This window comes from Plectropomus leopardus, chromosome 19, assembly GCF_026936395.1.
Source record: "Plectropomus leopardus strain MGB_pleo_1.0 chromosome 19, ASM2693639v1, whole genome shotgun sequence".
Lineage (NCBI taxonomy): Eukaryota > Metazoa > Chordata > Actinopteri > Perciformes > Serranidae > Plectropomus > Plectropomus leopardus.
The window spans coordinates 6,178,624-6,198,952 of NC_142194.1; the positions used below are offsets into that span (position 1 = coordinate 6,178,624).

General features: G+C 40.3%; 1 protein-coding gene across 6 annotated transcripts in view; it reads left to right on the plus strand.

The window, feature by feature from the left end:
* tanc2b (tetratricopeptide repeat, ankyrin repeat and coiled-coil containing 2b) overlaps positions 1-20,329 on the plus strand; it is a 195,687-nt gene that overhangs the window by 29,025 nt on the left and 146,333 nt on the right. For all 6 annotated transcript variants that reach the window (XM_088069805.1, XM_088069810.1, XM_088069806.1 and 3 more), the window contains exon 3: positions 19,751-19,855. In XM_088069805.1, the coding sequence (XP_087925931.1) occupies positions 19,789-19,855 (67 nt within the window). In that variant the 5' untranslated portion in view covers positions 19,751-19,788. The remainder of the gene's footprint in view (positions 1-19,750; positions 19,856-20,329) is intronic.

Sequence of the window (20,329 nt, forward strand, 5' to 3'; positions counted from 1 at the left end):
TCTTGTAAGTGTATCTCATTAAAATTCTTAGCAGAGCCTCATCAACACAATGCTCTGCATTACTTATAATAACACCAGACAAATAATTGCAATGAGACATGAAAACAATCAAAGTCACTTAATGAAATGACTTATGATAAGTATGTTTCAATTAAAACGCACCGCTGCCAAAGTGAAAGCAGTGTGGATGATTGCCAACATCTGTGTGAGCGACTTAAAATCGTCTCCGCGCTCTCTCCTTCCAAATTTATTTAAAGCCAAGCTCGTGGTGGTACTACACGAGTGTGGGAGTAAACTGCAGCTCCATCACTACGCACCCGAGCCTCATGATTGACACACTGTGCAATGGCGGCTGGAATCTAACAGACATTTATTGGTGGTCATCAATTCGCCATCAGAGGTCAGTGGCCAGCTAACGCGCTAATTGGGTCTCCGTTTCCCGTTGTCCTGTCGGCGCTTTCAATCAAACGTCAGTCCAGGCCTGACAGCAATCTGGCAGTGGGCTGAACTGGAAGAGCAAGTAATTTAAGATGTTTTCTCCTTCCCGCCCACGGTCCCCTCTATCCTTTTGTACCGTCTCTTCAGATCCAGATTCATAGTCACAAATAGCAACCCTGACTGTATCATTGCCCTTGTGAGGCACTCTAATGTGCTCTTTTCTTTATGGTGTCGGAATTAAAAGAGTCTGAATATTTCTAAAGCTGGTGACAAAACTGTTGTATTTGTAATGATAAATCTGAAGTTGGTTATAGAACGAAATCCTTTTTTTTTTCTACATAAAAAAACAGCAGTACAATACATTCCTGGAACCTGCCAGTGCCTCATTTTCACCGTTATATTAAGTCATTAGCAGCCTAAAGGCATACACATCTCCCGCCCATGGACGAGATGAAAGGAGATTAGAGAGGTGAAGCTAATTCACAGTGGACAGTGAAGTTCTTCACACAGCGATGGTGGTGCTCATACAGGACTGAACCAATATATAATTTATCTGGAAACAGATTCATCTCCTCTCTCAGTTCAGCGGGCCTCTGTTTCAGTGCGTTTATTTCCATGCCTGTGTAATTCACAGACTTATTTCCCCAGATACGAACCGAACCAGCTGTCAACAATCACTTGTGACAATTGGACCTGTTTTCCAGTTTTATTTATGAGTGTGGAAGGCCCATTTGATGGCAGAATCTCATTTGGTCAGCACCAAATGCCATTATCAGAACCGTTTTGACATACCTAACCACTCCGTCTCTCTCTGTCTTTCTCTTCACCTGTTTGCAGCGTCTTATTGATCTGTTCTGTTCTTGTCCTGCGGTTTTGAAACTGAACCCACCCTTTGAATGTCTGAGGACACTCCACCTTTGGGGTATTCTGGGTACATGGACTCCTTGTGGCTTTTCTTGACGTCAGTGTAGATTCATAAATAGAAAGCAAGATCACACAATCTTTTTTTAGAGGAAATTTAACCCTCTTTCACCTTTACCTGACTGGCAGTCGGACAGACTACTTCTGTTGTCTTACAAAGAAGAGGCAATATCTAAATGCCTATGAAATCCTGTCACAAAATTGCAATTAGGTGGGTTTTGATTAACCCACAAGTTGCCTACATCGCCTTTGAATGGAAATAATGGTGCTGTGGCTGCATTAGACATAAACCTGCTGATGTTTTGAACATCCATCGCCATGCTTCTAGGAATGTTATTGCGAGAGGAGAAGTCACATAACATCACTCAGTGGAAACAGTCATCTTGCAATTGTCTTGCAAATCACCCGACGCTGGGATACAAGCCCTTGTTCAATGATGATGTCCCAGAGAGGTGGGGTCACTCTGCTAGGGTTTAAAGAACTGAGTGTAGGAGTCAACAGCTGCAGTTTTGAGCTCCCTTGTCCTTCGTCTGGCTGGTTACAAAACCAAATTTTGACAGTTATCCTCATTGTTGTACACATTTTCCAGTTTCTACCTCTGCAACAAAGAACTGTATGACAGCTCTTTGCTTCTGACAAACCTCAAGAGCAGTGGCCATGTTGAACATTGCTGAAATTCCTGAAAACAACAGAGTTTATTTAATTATCTCAAGAAGACCCATACAGAAATGTGTGTACTAAATTTGGTTGAAAAAATCTCTGCTTGCAATTGAGATGGGGACATTACTTTTTGAACTCCCCTTTTATCTTGTCTTTTCCCCAGTGTGTGCCCTGAAGACCAGCTAAACTTGCCTACTTTACACTAGCCGCTTTTAGACAGAGATCGCGCAACATAGTCCCCCCTTTATATGCCCCCTGCATTTTTACACAGAACCATTTGACTGCAGCATAATTTCCCTCCAGTGTGTGATTATACACTGCATCACGGCATCCCACAATCAGAGGAGGCATGACAGGCGTGATGTTTAACACACGAGCATCTGCCTCTAGCATGACATAAAATATATGCATCAAACCTCACATTATAAACAATAACAAAGACATAACATGTCAATCACAATCATTTACCTTTTCTGTTATATGGCGGCTGATCTCGTCTTCTGCTCAGAGGGTAAGGAGCTCCTGAACCTCATAGTTGTCCAAATTTGTAGACATTTACAGCTGCTGTTCTTCTTCTTCTTTGTACTAGCCGCTATGCTAACAGCTGCTTTTTAAATCTCCTGCGATGGGTCACACACATAAACATGTCGTCAAAACCTCACACCCATGCCGCCCATGGTTATGACTTTTCAGCTTTGCATCTTACACAGACCTAGGGGCTGTTACTACCTCTATTCCCAGCTCAGAGGCGAGACCACTCTGTCCTCCCTTTCCATGACTGGATGTAATATACAGAACAGCAAGGTGGCATAATGGTGTGATATTCCCGCTTTGAACTGGCAGTGTAAATGTGGCTACTGTCACTGCCACTTTCGGTAAAACCTACTAAACAGCAAGTCGAAGGCACTGATTGGCTTGTTGCATTGCTGCATTGCATCACAAGATTTTAGCCACAAGCAGCAATGCAGGATGAAGCTTTGCAATTATGGTAAAGCTTTGCCTTTCGGTTTGCAGTTTATTTAAGCTGCAAACGTCTATTGGAAGGTTTGGAAATGATCCCACACAGCTGCAGAGTCTCTCCTCTAGTGTCTGTTTAAGTTCATTTCAAACGAGGACTTTTGTAACTCTTGTTGATTCATGAAGAAAACCAAACCAGGAGTCTCCCTGTGGCTTTACTCCACTCGGAAGCCATGCTAAGCCTATCAACCACTCAGCTGCACTTGATACACAACAGCCCCAGGCAGGGAAGTATAAGACTCAATCTGGCTCTGCTGCTTAGAGATACAAAGTTACTACAAGCCCTCAACAGGCCCCTGGCTGAGTGTTGTGTGGTCAAGCATTTTAAGGAAATGAACTGAACTGGGACGCTCACATGAACATGAAATAAGAGCAAGTGGGAGCGTGTGCTGGTTGGTTATTTAGTGCTTCCCTTGAAGTGGCCAAATCAGCCTGTTTTGGTATCATCAGAGGGGCTGGTGGTGTCAGGCAGAACTGACAGCGCGGAGGGAAGGAGTGGCAGTTACGATTCTGTGTGAAAGCAGCTTCAGGCTGGCAACAGATCCGTGTGACAGCTGAGCCAGGACAAGATGTGTGGGGATGTTATGAGAAGTTATCACAGCCATTTTATGCTTGAATTTAGAGCGAGGAAAAAGGATTCACACCTCTTTGAGTTTCCGTTTTTTAACACTGAATCACACTGAATACAGTTACGAATATTTGACGCTGATCAACCAAGGTGTCCTTAGAGGAATATCTCACCTACAAAATGATGATTTGTGTATCAGTTGTTTACCCCATGCTGCGTTGAATTTGTGAAGAAAACTTTGTTTTTCTCGCATGCCTTCATGGTGAATTAGAGTCCAAATACGGAGATAATTCTTGATGAACTTAATGAAGATTAAAACAGGACAGTGTTACACAACAGCAAAACCTCTAAAAACACTCTAACACAACTACTGCAGTATAATCCAAGTCGCATTTATCCCGTCAGCTCAGAACTTCACAAACATATGTATTTTCACTAAACCATATGCATCTAATGTATACTAATTGTGTGAGTGGGTAAGTGTGTGCTTTTGAACTCTGCTGTAGCACTCCATAGAGGAGAGTTACTGCAGAGTTACTCTGTTTTAGGGTGTAATCTTAGCAGGAAACGCAGTGATGGCTCAGTAGAAAACAGCCATTTTTCTTGGCACTTTTCTCACTGGAAAAACAGCCACAGGTTGCTAAAGAAACAACCACATTGGTAGCCAGAAATCCACCAGAAAAATGACCAAAGGTTGCTTAAAAAACACCTGTGCTGGGTGGCTATAAAACTGCAATGAGTTTCTAAAAACATCCACATTTTGTGGCTAAAAAACACTTGAAAAACACCACAGGTTACTATAAAACAGCCACATTTGGTGGCTAAAGAGGTGCTAGAAAAACTGCCATGGGTAACTAATAAACACCCATTTTGGTGTCTATAAAGTCACCAGAAAAAGATCTACAGGTCCCAAAGAAAAACAATAATTTGGTGGCTAAAAAGCTGCCTGAAAAACAGTCAAGAGTGGCGATAAATACCTAAATTGGGTGGCTAAAAAAACTGCTGGAAACACAGCCATGGGTTGTTAAGAAACACCCACACCTTGTAGCTAAAATTATTGTTAAATGCATGTATTTGGTAAGTACTGAGCATACGACTATATAAGTGAAACTTGGATTGTACTGCACGAGTCTTCAAATACACAGTTTAAGGGGCACAATCATGGCAGCAAATGCAGCAATGTCACTTTAAAGAATAACCAATACTGTTGCAATATCCCTACTGGAAAAACAGCCACAGGTTGCCAAAAATGCCCACATCTAGTGGCTAAAAAACCTTTGGAAACAGAACAATGACTCGCTAAAAAACATCCATACTGTGTTGCTTGTTGGTCTCAAACAGCTTCTGCCTAGGTGTCACACCATCTTCCACTTCCAAAACATTGATATGATATAGAGTATATAAAACCTGTAAATCTAGCATACTTGCCAACTTTTTCTTCTGGCGGCTGGTCTGCTTTTTAAGACCAAGCTTCATGATTAAGTGGAACAAGAAACACTTTATCAAGCCAAGTCCCTTTGCACCGAGCTACTGCTGCCCCGTACCCAGTTTAAGGTTGTTGTCGTGTCAGCTGATGTGTTTTAGTTTCTAATATTCCCAGGAAAATCTTCAGTTTAATTGCAAATTTTCATCATAATTAGCACGAACCATTTGACACAGCAGGTCTGAAGCTTTAGGGGCCCCTGAAGTACTGAGCCGTGGGGCAGACGCCTGTTTTACCCTGTTGTTAATCCAAAATGTTGTGTGCTGACTATTGTCGCCAGCCAATTACCTGTGCCTTCTAATAAACACAATCCAGAGGCACAGCTACCACAAATCAAATCCAGCGTCTCTGCAGTGGTGAATTTCCCCCTGCTCCACCTGTGTGCCCCGTAGGCCCACCTTTACTGTTAATCAGTGTCAAATTAAGCTCAATTACGCTCACTGTGATTTAGTGTTGTTAAACACTATAACAAGACATGAGGGGTGAATACTTCAAAGGCTTTAAAGCTCAACTCAAAGGGTAACTTTTTCAACCTGTACCACATTTCCCCATGCTTTTGTGTCTATGTGATTGATGGGAACAGCAATTTTTGTAACAGGTCCAGTATTGAATGAGAGTGCTGCAGCTGGACCGGCTAAACAAGCTGCAGTGTAAACACTCAGAGCAAATGTGCACCATCACTATTATTTAAAAGTGTTTGTTTTGCCTCTGACTGGCTCAATGTTATTTTAAATGTCTGACAATTTATGAAAAGGATCTCTACAAAGATTGACCTTTTAAAATCATTTTCGTTTAGCTAGAAACGGCCTCAAATTGCCGTCGTCAAACCCACCAGACTCCATTTAAATGAATGTTAATTTTAGCTTGTAAAAAGGCAGTATATTTTCACATCTAATTGGGTGAATTATTAATGGTTTATTTGAACCAAAACAGAGTTTGGGATTGTTGGGACAGTGGAGCAATGCACAGATAGATTTGTGAGTTGTTTTTTTAGTCTCTTTAGCCCTTTAAAACCTGAGCAATTTGGCTTGATTTCTTTCAAAAAACACGAAGACGGCAATGAGCAGCTTAAAAAAAAATTTGTCAAAATCAGCAAGAAATTTGTAAAGAAATAAAAAGTTACAAGTAAATGACCTGAAAATTTGCCAAGCAGTGTAATCTCACATGCAGAATAAAAGCACAAAAAACGTCCAGACAACCGCCCAGAAATAGCAGATGTTCCCCACTTTTGTTGGTAAACTAAATAGATGCTTTAATAATAATGCTATATGTTCACTGTCTTCCATGTGTTCCACTCTTAAAAGAGTTATTTATCTTTTCAGCATTTGAGGTAAACAATCTAGTCTAGAAGTCATATTTTATGTAACAGTAAACCTTTGGGCAAAACAAAATGGTCCTTTAATTGTGGTTGTTAGAAAATTGGTCTTAAACTTAATTTGGCGTGGCATTAAAGAAGTCTTACAAAGTCTTGAATCTATCTTGCCTTAAGCTGCAGGAACCCTGCGTTAATCATCTGAATACAAAAACATGAGAAAATAGAGTCCAGGTTGCCAAAGTTGCCCTTTAACTTAATAGAAATCATAATACGTTAACCCTATGGCTCTGTTGTCTCATGGTGTCCGATTACAGCAAATAAAATCTGAGACTACATCCATCAAATGCCACTTACAGTACACATGAGTGAAGTGAAAGGGACCAGAAGATGCTACAGGACCTCAGCCTATTTAATTCTTAAGAATTTAATTTCAGTGCCCGCCAGGACCAGAGACACCGGCTGATTTTTAAATGCCTCCATCTCGATGCAAATGTGAGCTCCTGCCAATGTTGATTACTTGCCGTCAGTGGCCCTCTGCAGAGTGACCTTCCCTCCTTGTGTCACGACTCTATTTGCCCCTTTAAGCTGCCTGTCACACACTGAACTATTCTTCTTCCCGGAGCTGTGGTCTATTTGTTTGAACAGGATCGGGAGAGCGGGAGGCATACAAATGGCTGCCTGTGAGAGGATTTATGCAAAACAAAATTTCCTGTGTATTTCGCAGGCTCCATGATGGGCATGTCCATGTCATATGTCAGCAGCAGAGATGAAAGGCTATTATTTAGATTAGGGTTAGATTTATCATTTCATTAATACAACTGCTGGCACCTCTTGCTCTGACTGTCGATGCAGACGGTGCAGCAGCACTTCAAACGGCCAGCAGGTGTAGCAGTGAGGTCTCTGCATGGAGAGGAGGAGGATGCGGAGCTGCAGTCAGTGGGACTAATCGAAATGTCTCATTAAAACCACACGTCTCTCCGGGCAACATTTAACACAGTGTGTGACCTTTAACATCATCATCCAGCTTCATTTGTTGTTAACTTTAAAGATCACTCTCTTATGTGTTAACCTGGGTCATGATATATCAGTACAGGAGTCTCAATACTTCAAAATCACAATTAAGAATATTATACAGCTAGTTCCTCCTCGGGTATCTGTCCTCTCTCTACCTGCTGTGATGCAAAGTTTAGAGAGACTTCAGATTATTTAATCTGCCCAAAGTTCCTCAACATTATTCTTGAAAAAAACATTTTTGAATTATGTTACTTCACCTCAATTGCCAAATGATAAAAAAAAATGCCCATTCTGTTTACGACATAGGCCTTTAATTTCATTTACTAAACAAATTTAACCCTTTAAAACCTGGAATGACATCGGTTTTCTTGTGCTGCATTCGTACGCATTTCACATGCATTTAAACCTTTGAAACCTGAGATTTTTTTTTTCTTAGACAACATGGCTAAAAGGTATAAGCAACTCGGCAGGAGAAGTTCCAAAATTTTCAAGGAAAGCTGTGGACAGACAGATTCACACACCTGGCAGAGATTGTAAATGTGACATTAAGAAATAAATGTAGTCCTTTTCAAAAACAAATGGACCCCTATTTATTCATTTCATAACATTGACTTATTTATATCTCTTTATAGTCAAAAATAAAAGGAGTACAGGAAGTGGAAATATATTTCACCTTTAATTACATGCCATAATTAAATTAATTTAATGATTTGAAGGCACAACAATTGAATTGCCAATGAACATTTAGTAAGAAAATACAACATTTACGCAATTTTAACATGACTTCCTTCTGTCCGAATACAGAGCAAATCATTTTGTTGGTTGAACAGATGCAGTCAGAGATAATGACGTCTCTGTGCACCTCATTCAATGCCACTCATCCACACAGTCTTGTTTTTATTGTTCACAGCAGCGACAGAGCAGTGAGGGAGCATTAAAGTAGCACATTCGCAACATATTAAAATCTGCTGCTCGTCTGCTGTTGTCATTTCGGTGTCTGCGGGGAAAAAACATCATTAATCACTGACAAATGCCAACATTCACACTGTCTGCAGTTAAAGAGATTATGAAGAAGACTTGCAACTGAACTTTAAAAAGCTGTGGTCATGCAGCTCAGAGAGAATAAATAGGTTTTGTGCATTTAGATGATTTATTTCCCTCCTCAATCAGGCGAGGGGGATTTTCTACACCTGCCTACATGGCTCACAGTGTTTCGTCCCGTTATTTGCTCTTGCCTAGACATCCACTAAAACAAACAGGGGAAAATAAAAGGCCATGAATAACGTCCTCCTTCGTTTGGCTTTCTTTGACTCTGATAAAGGTTGACGCGTTATTTCAGTCGCTTCCTTTGAGTGGATCTGAACGAGAGAGGGTGAGGGAGGTCTAAGCTGGTGTAAACTGGGCACAGATTTGGTAATGAAAATGTGTGCCAGTTGGCCTGTGTAGGAGGACTTCTGTTTCCCCACAGGGAGATGACACAAGCAAAGCGCATAATAATTCACTTGGCTATGTATGTGGGTTGTGTTGCAGAAGACACATCAAGCCCAACTTTGCTTAAGTGGTGTTGACTTAAATAAACTGACAGCAAGAGGGACACATATATTTTATTGCTACAACTTGTCTAACTTTGAAAGGTCAGAGAAGCAGTATTATCCAAGTTTACAGCAAAGAGATGGAAATATTTTATGTGAAAGTGTCACTTTCAGGTGCTCTGGGGAACCTGAAACCTGTGCCAAATGTTGCCTCTGCTCTTCAGCATTGAACTCTGAAAGCTTGCGGTCGCAGATGGCGTGCTGACACGAGGTCTGAGTTACAGCTCGTGTGTCATTAGAGTGTAGAGAAGTTACTGGTTTTCAGTTTGTGATGGTCACATAGTATCTGAGTGACGTTCACAGCTTTAGAGTTGCAGAGCAGGAGAAGTTAATTCCAGGAGTCCTGTTCATTTTCTGCACAGTCTTTTTTTTTTTTTTAGAAATATACCTTTATATCTTCCTTATATTGTAAATTAAGGAGCTTGTCCGAAAACTGTTTTATAAAACTTAAACAAGTACACTGACCTCAAGCTGGATAGTTGTTCAAAAAGGTAACGCTAATCAATAGTAGCTGTGTTTATATGCTTTTTCTCAATCAGATTGAAATCAATCTGTTTGAAGATTTCGGGTCAACTATTCATATGGGATGTCTTATAATACGTTCGGTGTTTACACACGGCGATACATGTAAATGGAGCAGCTGTGTGACATGCACAAAAAATGTATAAATATAGTAACTTGACAGGGCTGCCAACTCTCAAATTGACCATGAGACACACGCAACTGACACTTTTCACACACTCTCACGCCACAAGAGCATTTTCTCGCTTCTGATAGTAGCTAAGCGCTCTTTCCCTCTCCTCTCACACACTGCATCAGACTGATACACAGAATTTTATTTATTCTGGGTCAATTAAGATAACTGTGAAAAGAAAAATTGTTCTGAATGTGATACAACTTTGATTTGCGCCTCTGACTGTCTTCTCCTCCATAGCAAAGCCTGCTGAGGCTCATGGGTATCAGTATTTTGGAGACATGATTTCTCAGAAAGTTTTAAATAATTAAAACTGATAGTCATAACATAAACTTACAGGCATTATTTAATCATCCAGGAGACTCTTGTTGATTGTTGAGGGATATTAAAGATATAAACAATATATAAGATTTACAAATTCCATATTTTATAACAGCTGTCTTTCTTATAACAGATATCAAAATGACAACTGAAACAAAGGTATACTGTATTAGACTATTTTAGTGGAAGTGCCTTCCCATTTTTGGAAAAATGAAGCTTTTAGACTTTGGTGTGTGACAATACTCTTAAGTGTAATTTGAACTCACCTTATGTTCCTTACAGAACGAGTAATAAAAAGCTGAGGAGCTTTTAGACGGCAATCTCAGCCAACCTGAGATCCAGACCTGTCTCATCTGTGACAGATCGTACCCATACATGGTGCATCGTGATACAGATATCACCACCTTCCCCTGCAAAGCAATGAGTGCAGGGGCATTAATCTAGATTTATAAATAATCCATGGCGGGGCAGGAGTGAAACTTTGTTACCAGCAACCTTAAGTGGTTTCTGCATCGCCCTGTGCAGCTCTCACCTTGCGAGCCGGGGCCCTGACACTTCCCCTTATTGATATCAGTGTGATTTATGGAACTGTGCTCCCCTGGCCATCCTCAAACTGGAGATGGGCGTGTGATTTATCCCCATCTGATGCTGCAGGGTGTCTACTGCCGGCGAGATGAGGGAGGAGGCTCCGACTGAACAAGCCTCCAGCTTCAGCTCTGTTCTTTGAATGAGAATATTTTTTCTGCTCTGTTTTAGAGATTTACCTCTGCAGCTAGATTTAGTTTTAATGAACAGGTCCATCTGCCACTTTCTCCTCACGCCACTCTACACAAACCCAGAGGTGCCATGCTGTTGCTCCAGCGGCCCAATTTTCGTAAGCCCCATAAATATTAATAATAAGCTCATTTGTCAACACAGCATTGTTGACAAATGTAACATATCTGTGGTTTACAGAAGCGTACATGATACAGATAACGGGCTGACGCAGAAATGGGTTTTCAGTCCAATGGGACATTTTATGAACTAACAGGGTTTTGTAATTTTGGGCCGTTGCAGCAATGGGCAATCCCCAAACCTAAAAGCATCAGAGAAAGAAATGGAGGAAATCAATAAATTGCGGATGACTCAGCTTCAATTATACTGCTGTTTCAAGATAAATATTCTTCTTCCTCTGGAACTGTTCTTATTTGATTACGATCTGACATTCATGTTTTCCAGTCAGACGGCCGGATTTAACCATAATTGCTCCAAGAAACGTGTGTCCCTCAGGGCAAAGTCCATTTCTTCTCAAACTGTTGATGCTTCATTGTGCTGCGGCTGCTGAAGGATTTTCACCCAGGCAACAGGAATATTGAGCTATATTTCCTTCACGGATGACTCCTAATTACCAGTTTTAAGACTGATTCTTTTTATATCTTTTAGGAGATTTTACTCTGAAATTTCCCTAGTCACCCGCCTCTCTGAAAGATTAAATTTTATCGGCGACCACTGATGTGATGCTCTGTTGAATTTCCTTTCATCTCAATTTAAAACCTCCCCTTCCGTGTTATAGGTAATCACAGTAAGAGCACCCCAACGGGAAACTGTCCCCTCTAATTCTATGATTGTGTCTGCGTGGCTTCCTCCCAGATGAGTTTTAATTCGGAGGCCGGTGGTAACATGAGATAAATCCTATTGGACGCCCCAGTGACACTGGCCTTTGCCGTCTCTGGCCCCATTAAAGGATACTTTATTGATTGTAAATAAGCTTTGTAATTAATGGAGGGTCACGGCGGTTCTCCGTCCAGGCTCAGACTCAGAGGGGAACGTCTGCTGCCAGCTGGATCTGTTTTTATGTTTAAAAATTTAAACAGGGCTTAGTGATTAAAAGTTTAATTCATTCTACAGGAGGGCTGCAGCATGAGGAGACCAACACTCTTTGAAATAAAGGTGCCAAAAGTGTTCATCCTGAGGGGCTGAGGTTCTACCCAGAGCCATTTGTATAGCTCCTATAGTAACAAGCCTAAGAACCCTTTATGGTTCTAATTAGCACAGTTATTTCTAAGAGTGTAAGCTAATCCTCTAATATTCTCTACATTATGCCATGACGAAGCAATTCTTCAAGCAGGGCTTATAGCTAAACCTACATATTTAATGACTAAACCTCGTAATGCCATGCCAAGTTCACCCAGGTGTCTGTCGGGTCTCAGAAAGCATATTTTAGACTGATTTTATAGCGTTTAGTCAGCCTTCGTGACACTTACAAATGAATGTTATATTTTTCATCATGAATAACAAGTGTGCCGCTTCGGGGTGACCAGAGCAGATGAAAGTGTCTCATCACGCAGCGCTGGTGAATGTGCCTTTAAGTGGTTTTTAACACACTGCAAGGAGCATTACGCCCGAGCTTGTGGAAGAGCCTGAGATGGGCTGCATCCGCTTACGCACATTATCTGTGAGAGCATGCTGCTTCTTGGCTTCCCTTCACAAAGGCCGGTACACAGGGTCAGAGAGAGTGGGAATGAGAGATGTGTATGCTTACACCCTCAGATGAAACACTGCTTGTATACGGGTACATTTTTGTGCGTGTCTTCTCTATGGCGACCTGCAAGTCTGCATGTGTGTGTGTGCCTACTCAGTATCCTGTCCGCTAAGATTTCATACATTGATTGCCTCCTCTAGAAACAGACAGCAATATCTCTCCCTATTTTCTGCTCTGGCAGTTAGTAAACTGCCATAGCCGTGCCTGGTTAGCTCCTGCTATACATATTGAAGCAGATTTATCGGGCTCGACTGTGAAGTCCTCTGTATTTCATCCCAAGTCTTTTCAGCTGCTCTACAGAGAGCTGACATGCAGCTACAATATGCACTCACTGAGTCATGGCTTTTTAAGATTATGATTTAGTATTATAATCACAGAATGCCTTCTGGCCTGTGTGCTAACCAGACCAGACATAATAAGCTGCTCCCTGCTCATATTTTATGCTGAGGTGAAGTTTGCGGTGAGCTGCTTGGATACTTGCGTAGCTGCCCCCTGTGCAGCCTCGGCTGTATCTCAGGAGATGAGCATGCATGCCAATGAATCTGACCCGTGGTCACCTTACACTCTCTTACTACTGTCTACATCTTGTCCTAGGACGGCACAGTTCATACCAATGAATGGATTTTAGTCAGAGGGAAGGGCTTGCATGGTTCTATGTGATAAAAACCACTCCTCATTGCTGGAGCGTTTATTTAAAGGGTGTCTATTATGCTTTCCTTATTTTGTGTGTGTGTGTTGCATGCACTGCAACATGTAGTTACATGCTGAAATCAGGGAAATAAGCTGCTGATGTTGTTAATTTGTCCTTGATTTAATACCATATTCTTGTTGGAACATGTCCAGGAGAGAAGATTTTGGTTTAAAAGCTTTTGTTGCTGATTTTCGTGGTAAAGAGTGTTGCTATTCAAGGTTACAATCGTACCCCCCTGCAACTACACTGCTATATGTTGCTACATGCCATTGTCAGGAAAACAAGTAATCTTGGTTTCCAAAGTTATTAATTCTCCTCGATTTCCAATTGTTTTTATTGGATTTTGAAGAGTTTGGTTTGAAAGTTTTTAGTGGTGATTTTGGCTTTTTTGGGAGGGTGGCTGAGAGAGACAGGTGCTAAAACAGAGCCCTCTCAGGTGTTCCAACAGTACATGAAAAATGTGGGTTTTTTTTGCACATTTAAGTAGAAACCTAGAATACAAGTATGAACCTGAAAATGAACATAATAAGACCCTTTTAAGCCAGGGTGCAAATTGTTAAGAAAAGTATGCTTAATTCTTTGTTGAAGATAATTAATAGTGCAAAAATTGCTTCTTATTAATGAGCTTGGATTGTGAAAAAAATATTGGACTATTCCAGTCAGCCCACACCACGACATAGTCATTCATAGCATGTGTCATTGCTCATCCACCTTGAACTGCTGCTTTTGATGTGACTAATGCTTCTCATCTATCCCTCTGGTAGGTGTGAGGATCACTTGTGTCACTGTATCATAAAGCGGCTGTAATGATTGCTGCGATAACACTGGCTTTCAACTAGTTCTTTCCCACAACCCAGGGGACCCAGCTAATCCAATTGAAGTTGACTATAGAGTTAACAGCTTTATCACATGTTTGACAGATACATTTACAGTCAAGGATATTGCAAAGGTGATGCAAAAAAGAATAAAATATTATGTAGATTTTTAGACAAAGGGAAAAGCAGGTACATTTTAAGGCTTGCAGCAGCCTTAATATTAGTTCTACAAGCACTGTTATTTCGAATCATATAGCATGTGGTCTAACAGGAACAATATGCCATTATTTCTTGATTTAAATGATTTATTCCAGTTTCATCATTGTTATAGTGATACTATAATTGTTATACATACTAGCAAACATGGGCTGTTTCAACCTAGCTCTTCTATCTTTCAGTTATGGTTATCAAATACACTTGAAAAAGTTGTTTAATGGAGACAGGATATTTTACAGTTTAACAGTAAGATTTATTGTCAAAAATGACATCTGTGCACTGAAACTGTTAACTTTGTTGGGAATTAATTCTAGATTTCTTTAAGCATCTTTTTCTGCATTCAGTTTGGTTACAAATAAACTTTTCGTACTGCCCAACGTTTGTTACCAAAATATCTGTAAAGGCAAATTAGAATGAAAAAGGTCTCTGACGGTGCTGCTTAAACCATATTCAATGCTCACCAAATACCATTGCTTGGTCAGTGGCCCTACACATGATACTGTGACTCTGTAGGTACCCCTTCAGCATCAGTTTTAGATGTTGAAGGCTGGTGTGTCAATTTACGCTTGCTACATGCATTTTGTATTTTCGAAACATCTTTCCATTTTCACAGGTTACGGTCAATTTCTGCTCATCAAATACAGCATTTTTCTAAAGCGTACATAAAAAAAAACTTCTTTTTAGGGTTATTTCCTTAAGTTTAGGCAACAAAAGTTCATGGTTGGGTTTAGAAAAAACATAAGGGCTTGGCTTGACAAGTTTGGTTGTTACTTACGTCATCTAACGAGGTTAGATGACGTAAGTAAGTAAAGTCATTACTGCAGCATGCTGGACATAGTAACACACTACATTGTTATTGAAGTAACTCCATTGACTTTTGGTTTCACACGAGAAAGGAATAGTGGCCTGGCATATCAATATTGATCTGTGAACTGGCTCAGTAAACCTTTATTAACAAGAGACAAGTGGCCACATTGCTGCTTTGTTCTATTATTATAACACATTTTTCCGCCCTTTGTGGCACATGTAATTTAGCACACTTAATTAAGGAAAAATCTAAAATTAGAGATGTTTCATATGTTTTGGGGGTGTATTTGCCTAAAGCATCAGATAACTCACTTGCCAAGACAATCATATCTGGTGCTGATAACACATTTGTAATAGACAGGCCTGTAGGATGGTCTGAGGGTTCTCTTTATTTCACCAGAGAATAGCTGCATCAGGATATGAGCCAAAAGAAGAGAAAAAAAAGTCAGCCTTTCCTCGAGGACCCACTGATTTAAGTCGGGGCTCATTTTTTATTTAGTGGAAAGTGTCACAATGGCTGGATGACACTCACTGCTCAGCAAATGAGGTCAAAAATATTCATATTTATTGTCAGTGATCCTTTTAAATCAGAGGAGTGGAGAAGTTTTTATGAGCTGTGGAATTATTCACCCCTGTGATGCAGACTGAGCCGGCTACATCGAAATATAAAACACTAAAAATGTCATAACCTTCATTTGCATTGGTCTTGATAGGGACATTTGCTGGCACTGTTATTGACTGGGCAGAGGAATGGCACTTGGTGTCAAATGTTTCATTAGGGTGCACAATCATATCAGACATTAAGATTCCCTGTCACTGCCTCTGTGACCCAAGACAGATTTTTATTTATTGAAAAAAAGGGTAGTTAAGTTGGACAGAAATTAAAATGAAAAAACAGGCTAAGTAGGGTTGTAACTGACTCATTTAAAGAAACTCATGCTGAAGTCTAGAGATGCTTTTTATGGTGATTTACTGAACAAAAGACTGGCAACAGGAATAATGAAGAAAAACAAAATGAAACGTGATCTTAACTCGACGTGGCATGACGGTCAGCATTAAATATTGAAGCCAAACTGGCCCTCTTTTTCTAAGGGGTGCCACTGAATGAACAGGTAGATGATGAAAACTCACACACCCCCGTGCAAATTACAACTACCAGAAGTGAAAATGTAACCAAAAGAACGTGCCTGAACAAAATAATAAACAACGGAGATTTAATACACATTCTGGCTTCTACACTTGACTTCCTGACATTTTCCATCAAGGTCAAAGAAAAATGTTCAGGAAAAGACATTGGTAGTCATTTGTTTCTGTGTTTGGCTGCAACCTAAGTCTTGGAAATGAGTTGCAAATTTAGACCAAAAAAAAATCTGAATGGTCGCTGATGGGAAAATTGTTAGAGCATCACCAGTCCGCTTCCTTCAAACAAACAAACGTATCTGGAGTCCTCTCCAAAAAGTCCTCTGAAGTGATATGAGGGCTCTGGCTCTGTCTGGTCTCATTGTTTGGCAGCTACAACAGCTCCCCCCTCAATTTCCACCTGGTATATTTGTTGTTGTTTGAATTGACTTCTCTTTCAGTTCTTTCTCTTTTCCATCACACTCAAGCTAAACTCCAAATTGGCAACTGCCAGCACTGCAATCTCGTTGAGATCGACTGTGGACAACTTCACAAAAGGACTGCCATGGACACAGTCTGATTGGAGCAAATTTGTTTTAAAAACTTGTTGTCTATAGGCTGGAGTTGTTGGGAGAATTGATGCTTCAGCCTCATTAAAATTAAGGTTCATCTGCAAGTGTTTTGGGTCTACCCCTGATATTGACACTGGGGGCGCCACTAGTCTTATTTGACTTTGGTATGGAGGTAGAATTGTGTGAATATCATTTGTGACAGCAGATTGACAATCCATGTATAAATGTGCAATTTTTAAATATGAAAAACCTTCCACAAATACAGAAGAAGATATGTAGATTCAAAAAATATTTAGCAAATAAAAATGGAACTGCGAATATATATTTTTTTGTTGATACTTTGAAAAAGCATTCATGGAGAATTTAGAATTTATAAATAAAAACTCGATTCACACATGCCTGTTGGAAAGTTGAAAATGAAAGGAAGATATTCACATTAATTTGCTAATTAATTTATTTTTTAACAGATCATATTTTCTATTTGTGGAATTTTTGTTGCATTTGGAGATTCATTTCACAAAGTAAAGCCAAAGATGGATGTTGTATGATTCAGTTTCATCCCCTGACTATAATATCATGTGCTGCCTCATTGTTATTGCCATTTCCCCGGTGTCCCTGGCCGTGTGTGTAGTATTATGATCCTGGAAGCCTTTTAGACCCCCTCTCAAGGTCAGGGGGGATTGTGAAAAACATTAGTTAAGCAGGGTTGGGGGAGGGGAGGGGAGCTTTTTGAGAGCTTTTTCATGTCCTTCTCTTTGAGGTTTTTTTTTTTTAATTGTTTGTGTCCAGAGCAGGCTCCTCAGCTGGAGTTTGTCTGTGGGGCTTTGCTGAGTCACTCCCACCTAATGGACAACATCTGCTACCATGCTTTTTACTACTCACAGCAGACAGATGTGGGCCCGTATGAGGGTGGAAGGGGGAGGCGGAGGGTGGGGAGGCGGAGGGTAGGAATTAGTGGGACGGAGGACGTTGAAAACAAGAGATGAAGACAATGTTGTGCTTTAAGGTGTACTTATCTGTTGACATTATAACCTCCACCCTCTGTTCCTTTACTGATAATGTACGGTGCATTGTTTGTATTATCTGTGCCAAACTGCTGGTCTATCTGCGCTATATACGGGATGTGGCCTTGACCTTGATTTTTTTTTTCTTTAATTGCAGAAATGTGAGTGTTTTACTGTCTTCATCACCACAAACAGCCAATTTATGTCACCAGAAGATATTTTTAGCTGTTAGCTGGTTACCTGCGGCAACAGGGTTATGTATATGGTACAATTTGTATGTTTATCAGCAGGATTATGGAAAAGCTATGTTCAGCCAGTGTTCATGAAACTTGGGGTTGTAACATAGGTCAAGGAAGTGGCCATTCAATTTTGGAGTGAATTTGAATCACAAACATAAATTATTATGCCACAATGACAATAACTATGGCCGGAGGTATCGTGTTTTGGGGGTGCTGTCCATTAGCCCAATCTCATGAATGTGATTTCGGAAGAATGAGGGAATTTTTTCAAATTTGGCACAAATTCCCACTTGGATTTAAAGATTTAGATTTTGGTGGTCAAAGGTAAAGGTCACTTTGACCTCTTCTTTTGCATTCCTTTGAATGTGATATCTCAGAAATGCCTCAAGGAGTTCTCTTTAAATTAGGCACAAACAGTCACCTGAACTCAAGGATGCTATGATAAGGATTTCGTCAAGGCCACTGTGACCTTGCATTTCACTCATTCTTGTGAATGCAGTGTTTCAGTGTCTTAAGGGAGTTTCCTCAATTTGGGACAAATGGTCACTGATTAGAATTTGATGTGACCTTGCGTCCATCTTGTTCTTGTGAGCGAACGCAATATCTCAAGAAGGCCTAGAAGGAGTTTCTTCATATTTGGCACAAAAGTCTGTCTCGGCTTAATATTGAGCTGACTGAAATTTGGTGGTCAGTAGTCAAGGTCACTGTGACCTCTTCTGTCTCATTCCTGTTATTGCAATATCTGAAGAAGGCCTTTAGGGAGTTTCCTCAGTTTGGCACCAACATCCACTTGGAATCAGGAATGAACTGATGATAAAATGGATGTCAAAGGAAATTGTGACCTCATACCATGTTTTTGGCCATAACTCAAGAATTCATTTGCTAATTGTGACAAAATGTCACACAGATGTCTAGTAGAATAAAATGATGAATTGGTGACATTTTGGATGCAAAAAAGGTCCAAGGTGAACTTTACTGTGACACCATAATGTTCTGCAAAGACACTTATCTGGTCATTTGTTAACACCATACTGCAACTTGACCTCAAGATGATAATTCTAGTTCTATAGACCCTTAAATCTTTCCTCTTGTCTTAGTACATTTGTTGAAGATAGTGATACAGCCTCGGGATAAACATATTTTTTTTTGTGCTTTACCTCTATAGCTATATATTTAGTTGAGCTGCCTCTAAAATTTGCTCTGTATTTATTCCGAAGACACTTTAACGCAACAGTTGGAATGTATAAAACCATTCAGGCGCTCTTACAGCACTGGGAATGAAGTCAAGTTTGAGCCAAAACTTGTAAAACAACACAATGAAATCACATTCATAACTTTTTCAATATGTTTTCATATCACAGCTTTTTATCAGTACGCATATAAATATGTTTATAAATTTGGCTTAGTAGGATGTTTTGCTTTTCCCTCAATTTTTATTATAATCCAGATCATATTTTGATGGAATCTTCTTGGATTGATGATTTAAATTATGGATGAGTAACCCAGTTAATAACTTTTGATAGAGAGGATAGAATCACAAGTTTGGAAGGAAAAGGCAGTAAGAGACCTTGTACTTTGCTGTATTCTGCATGTTTTATGGTGTTGCTCTGTTTTCTCTGATAATGCCTTTAACTACTGAATCCTGTTGTAAACAGTGCCAGTTAGCTCTCACAGCAGACAGTTGGTCATACTGCAAGTGCTCTCAGAAATATTCATATTTATTGTCTCTTCTTTCCCCAACAGATTTCTCTGTAGTCTAGTCCAGGGCATCTGCTGCAGTCATGTTTAGGAACAGCTTGAAGATGTTGCTGACGGGAGGGAAGGCGAACCGCAAGAGTCGCAGCAGTGGTGAGTGTGTCTTCTGATGCCAGCCACAAACAATGACACATCTGCCTGTCAGTGCACACAAGGTGTTGACTAGTTCTGTGGGTGTATTTTAGGAAGCAGGAACATGCAGCACAGAAGCTGGAATGTATTTTGGTGCTTAAAGAGTAATCTATGACTGTTGAAGACCCCTGAAAACCTGTTTTCTGCTTAAAATAGATCCAAACCAGCTCATCAGTTCTGCAGCTTGAATAGCTTTACCTCCTGTTGTGAGGACTGAACACCGCTGGCACTTAAAATACACTTTGGACATGCAGTGTCATGTACTGTGAAGATTTTTATTTCCATTGTACATTTGCACCCATTTGCTGATAGTTCAGCTGTGCTTGGGAGCACAAGCCAACCAAACTCTCCCCACATCACGTTCAGTAGTTTTGTAGCACCTGCTTAATGTAGCTTTCACTGTTGTTTTGTAGCTGGAGGTTTGTTTCACTACGT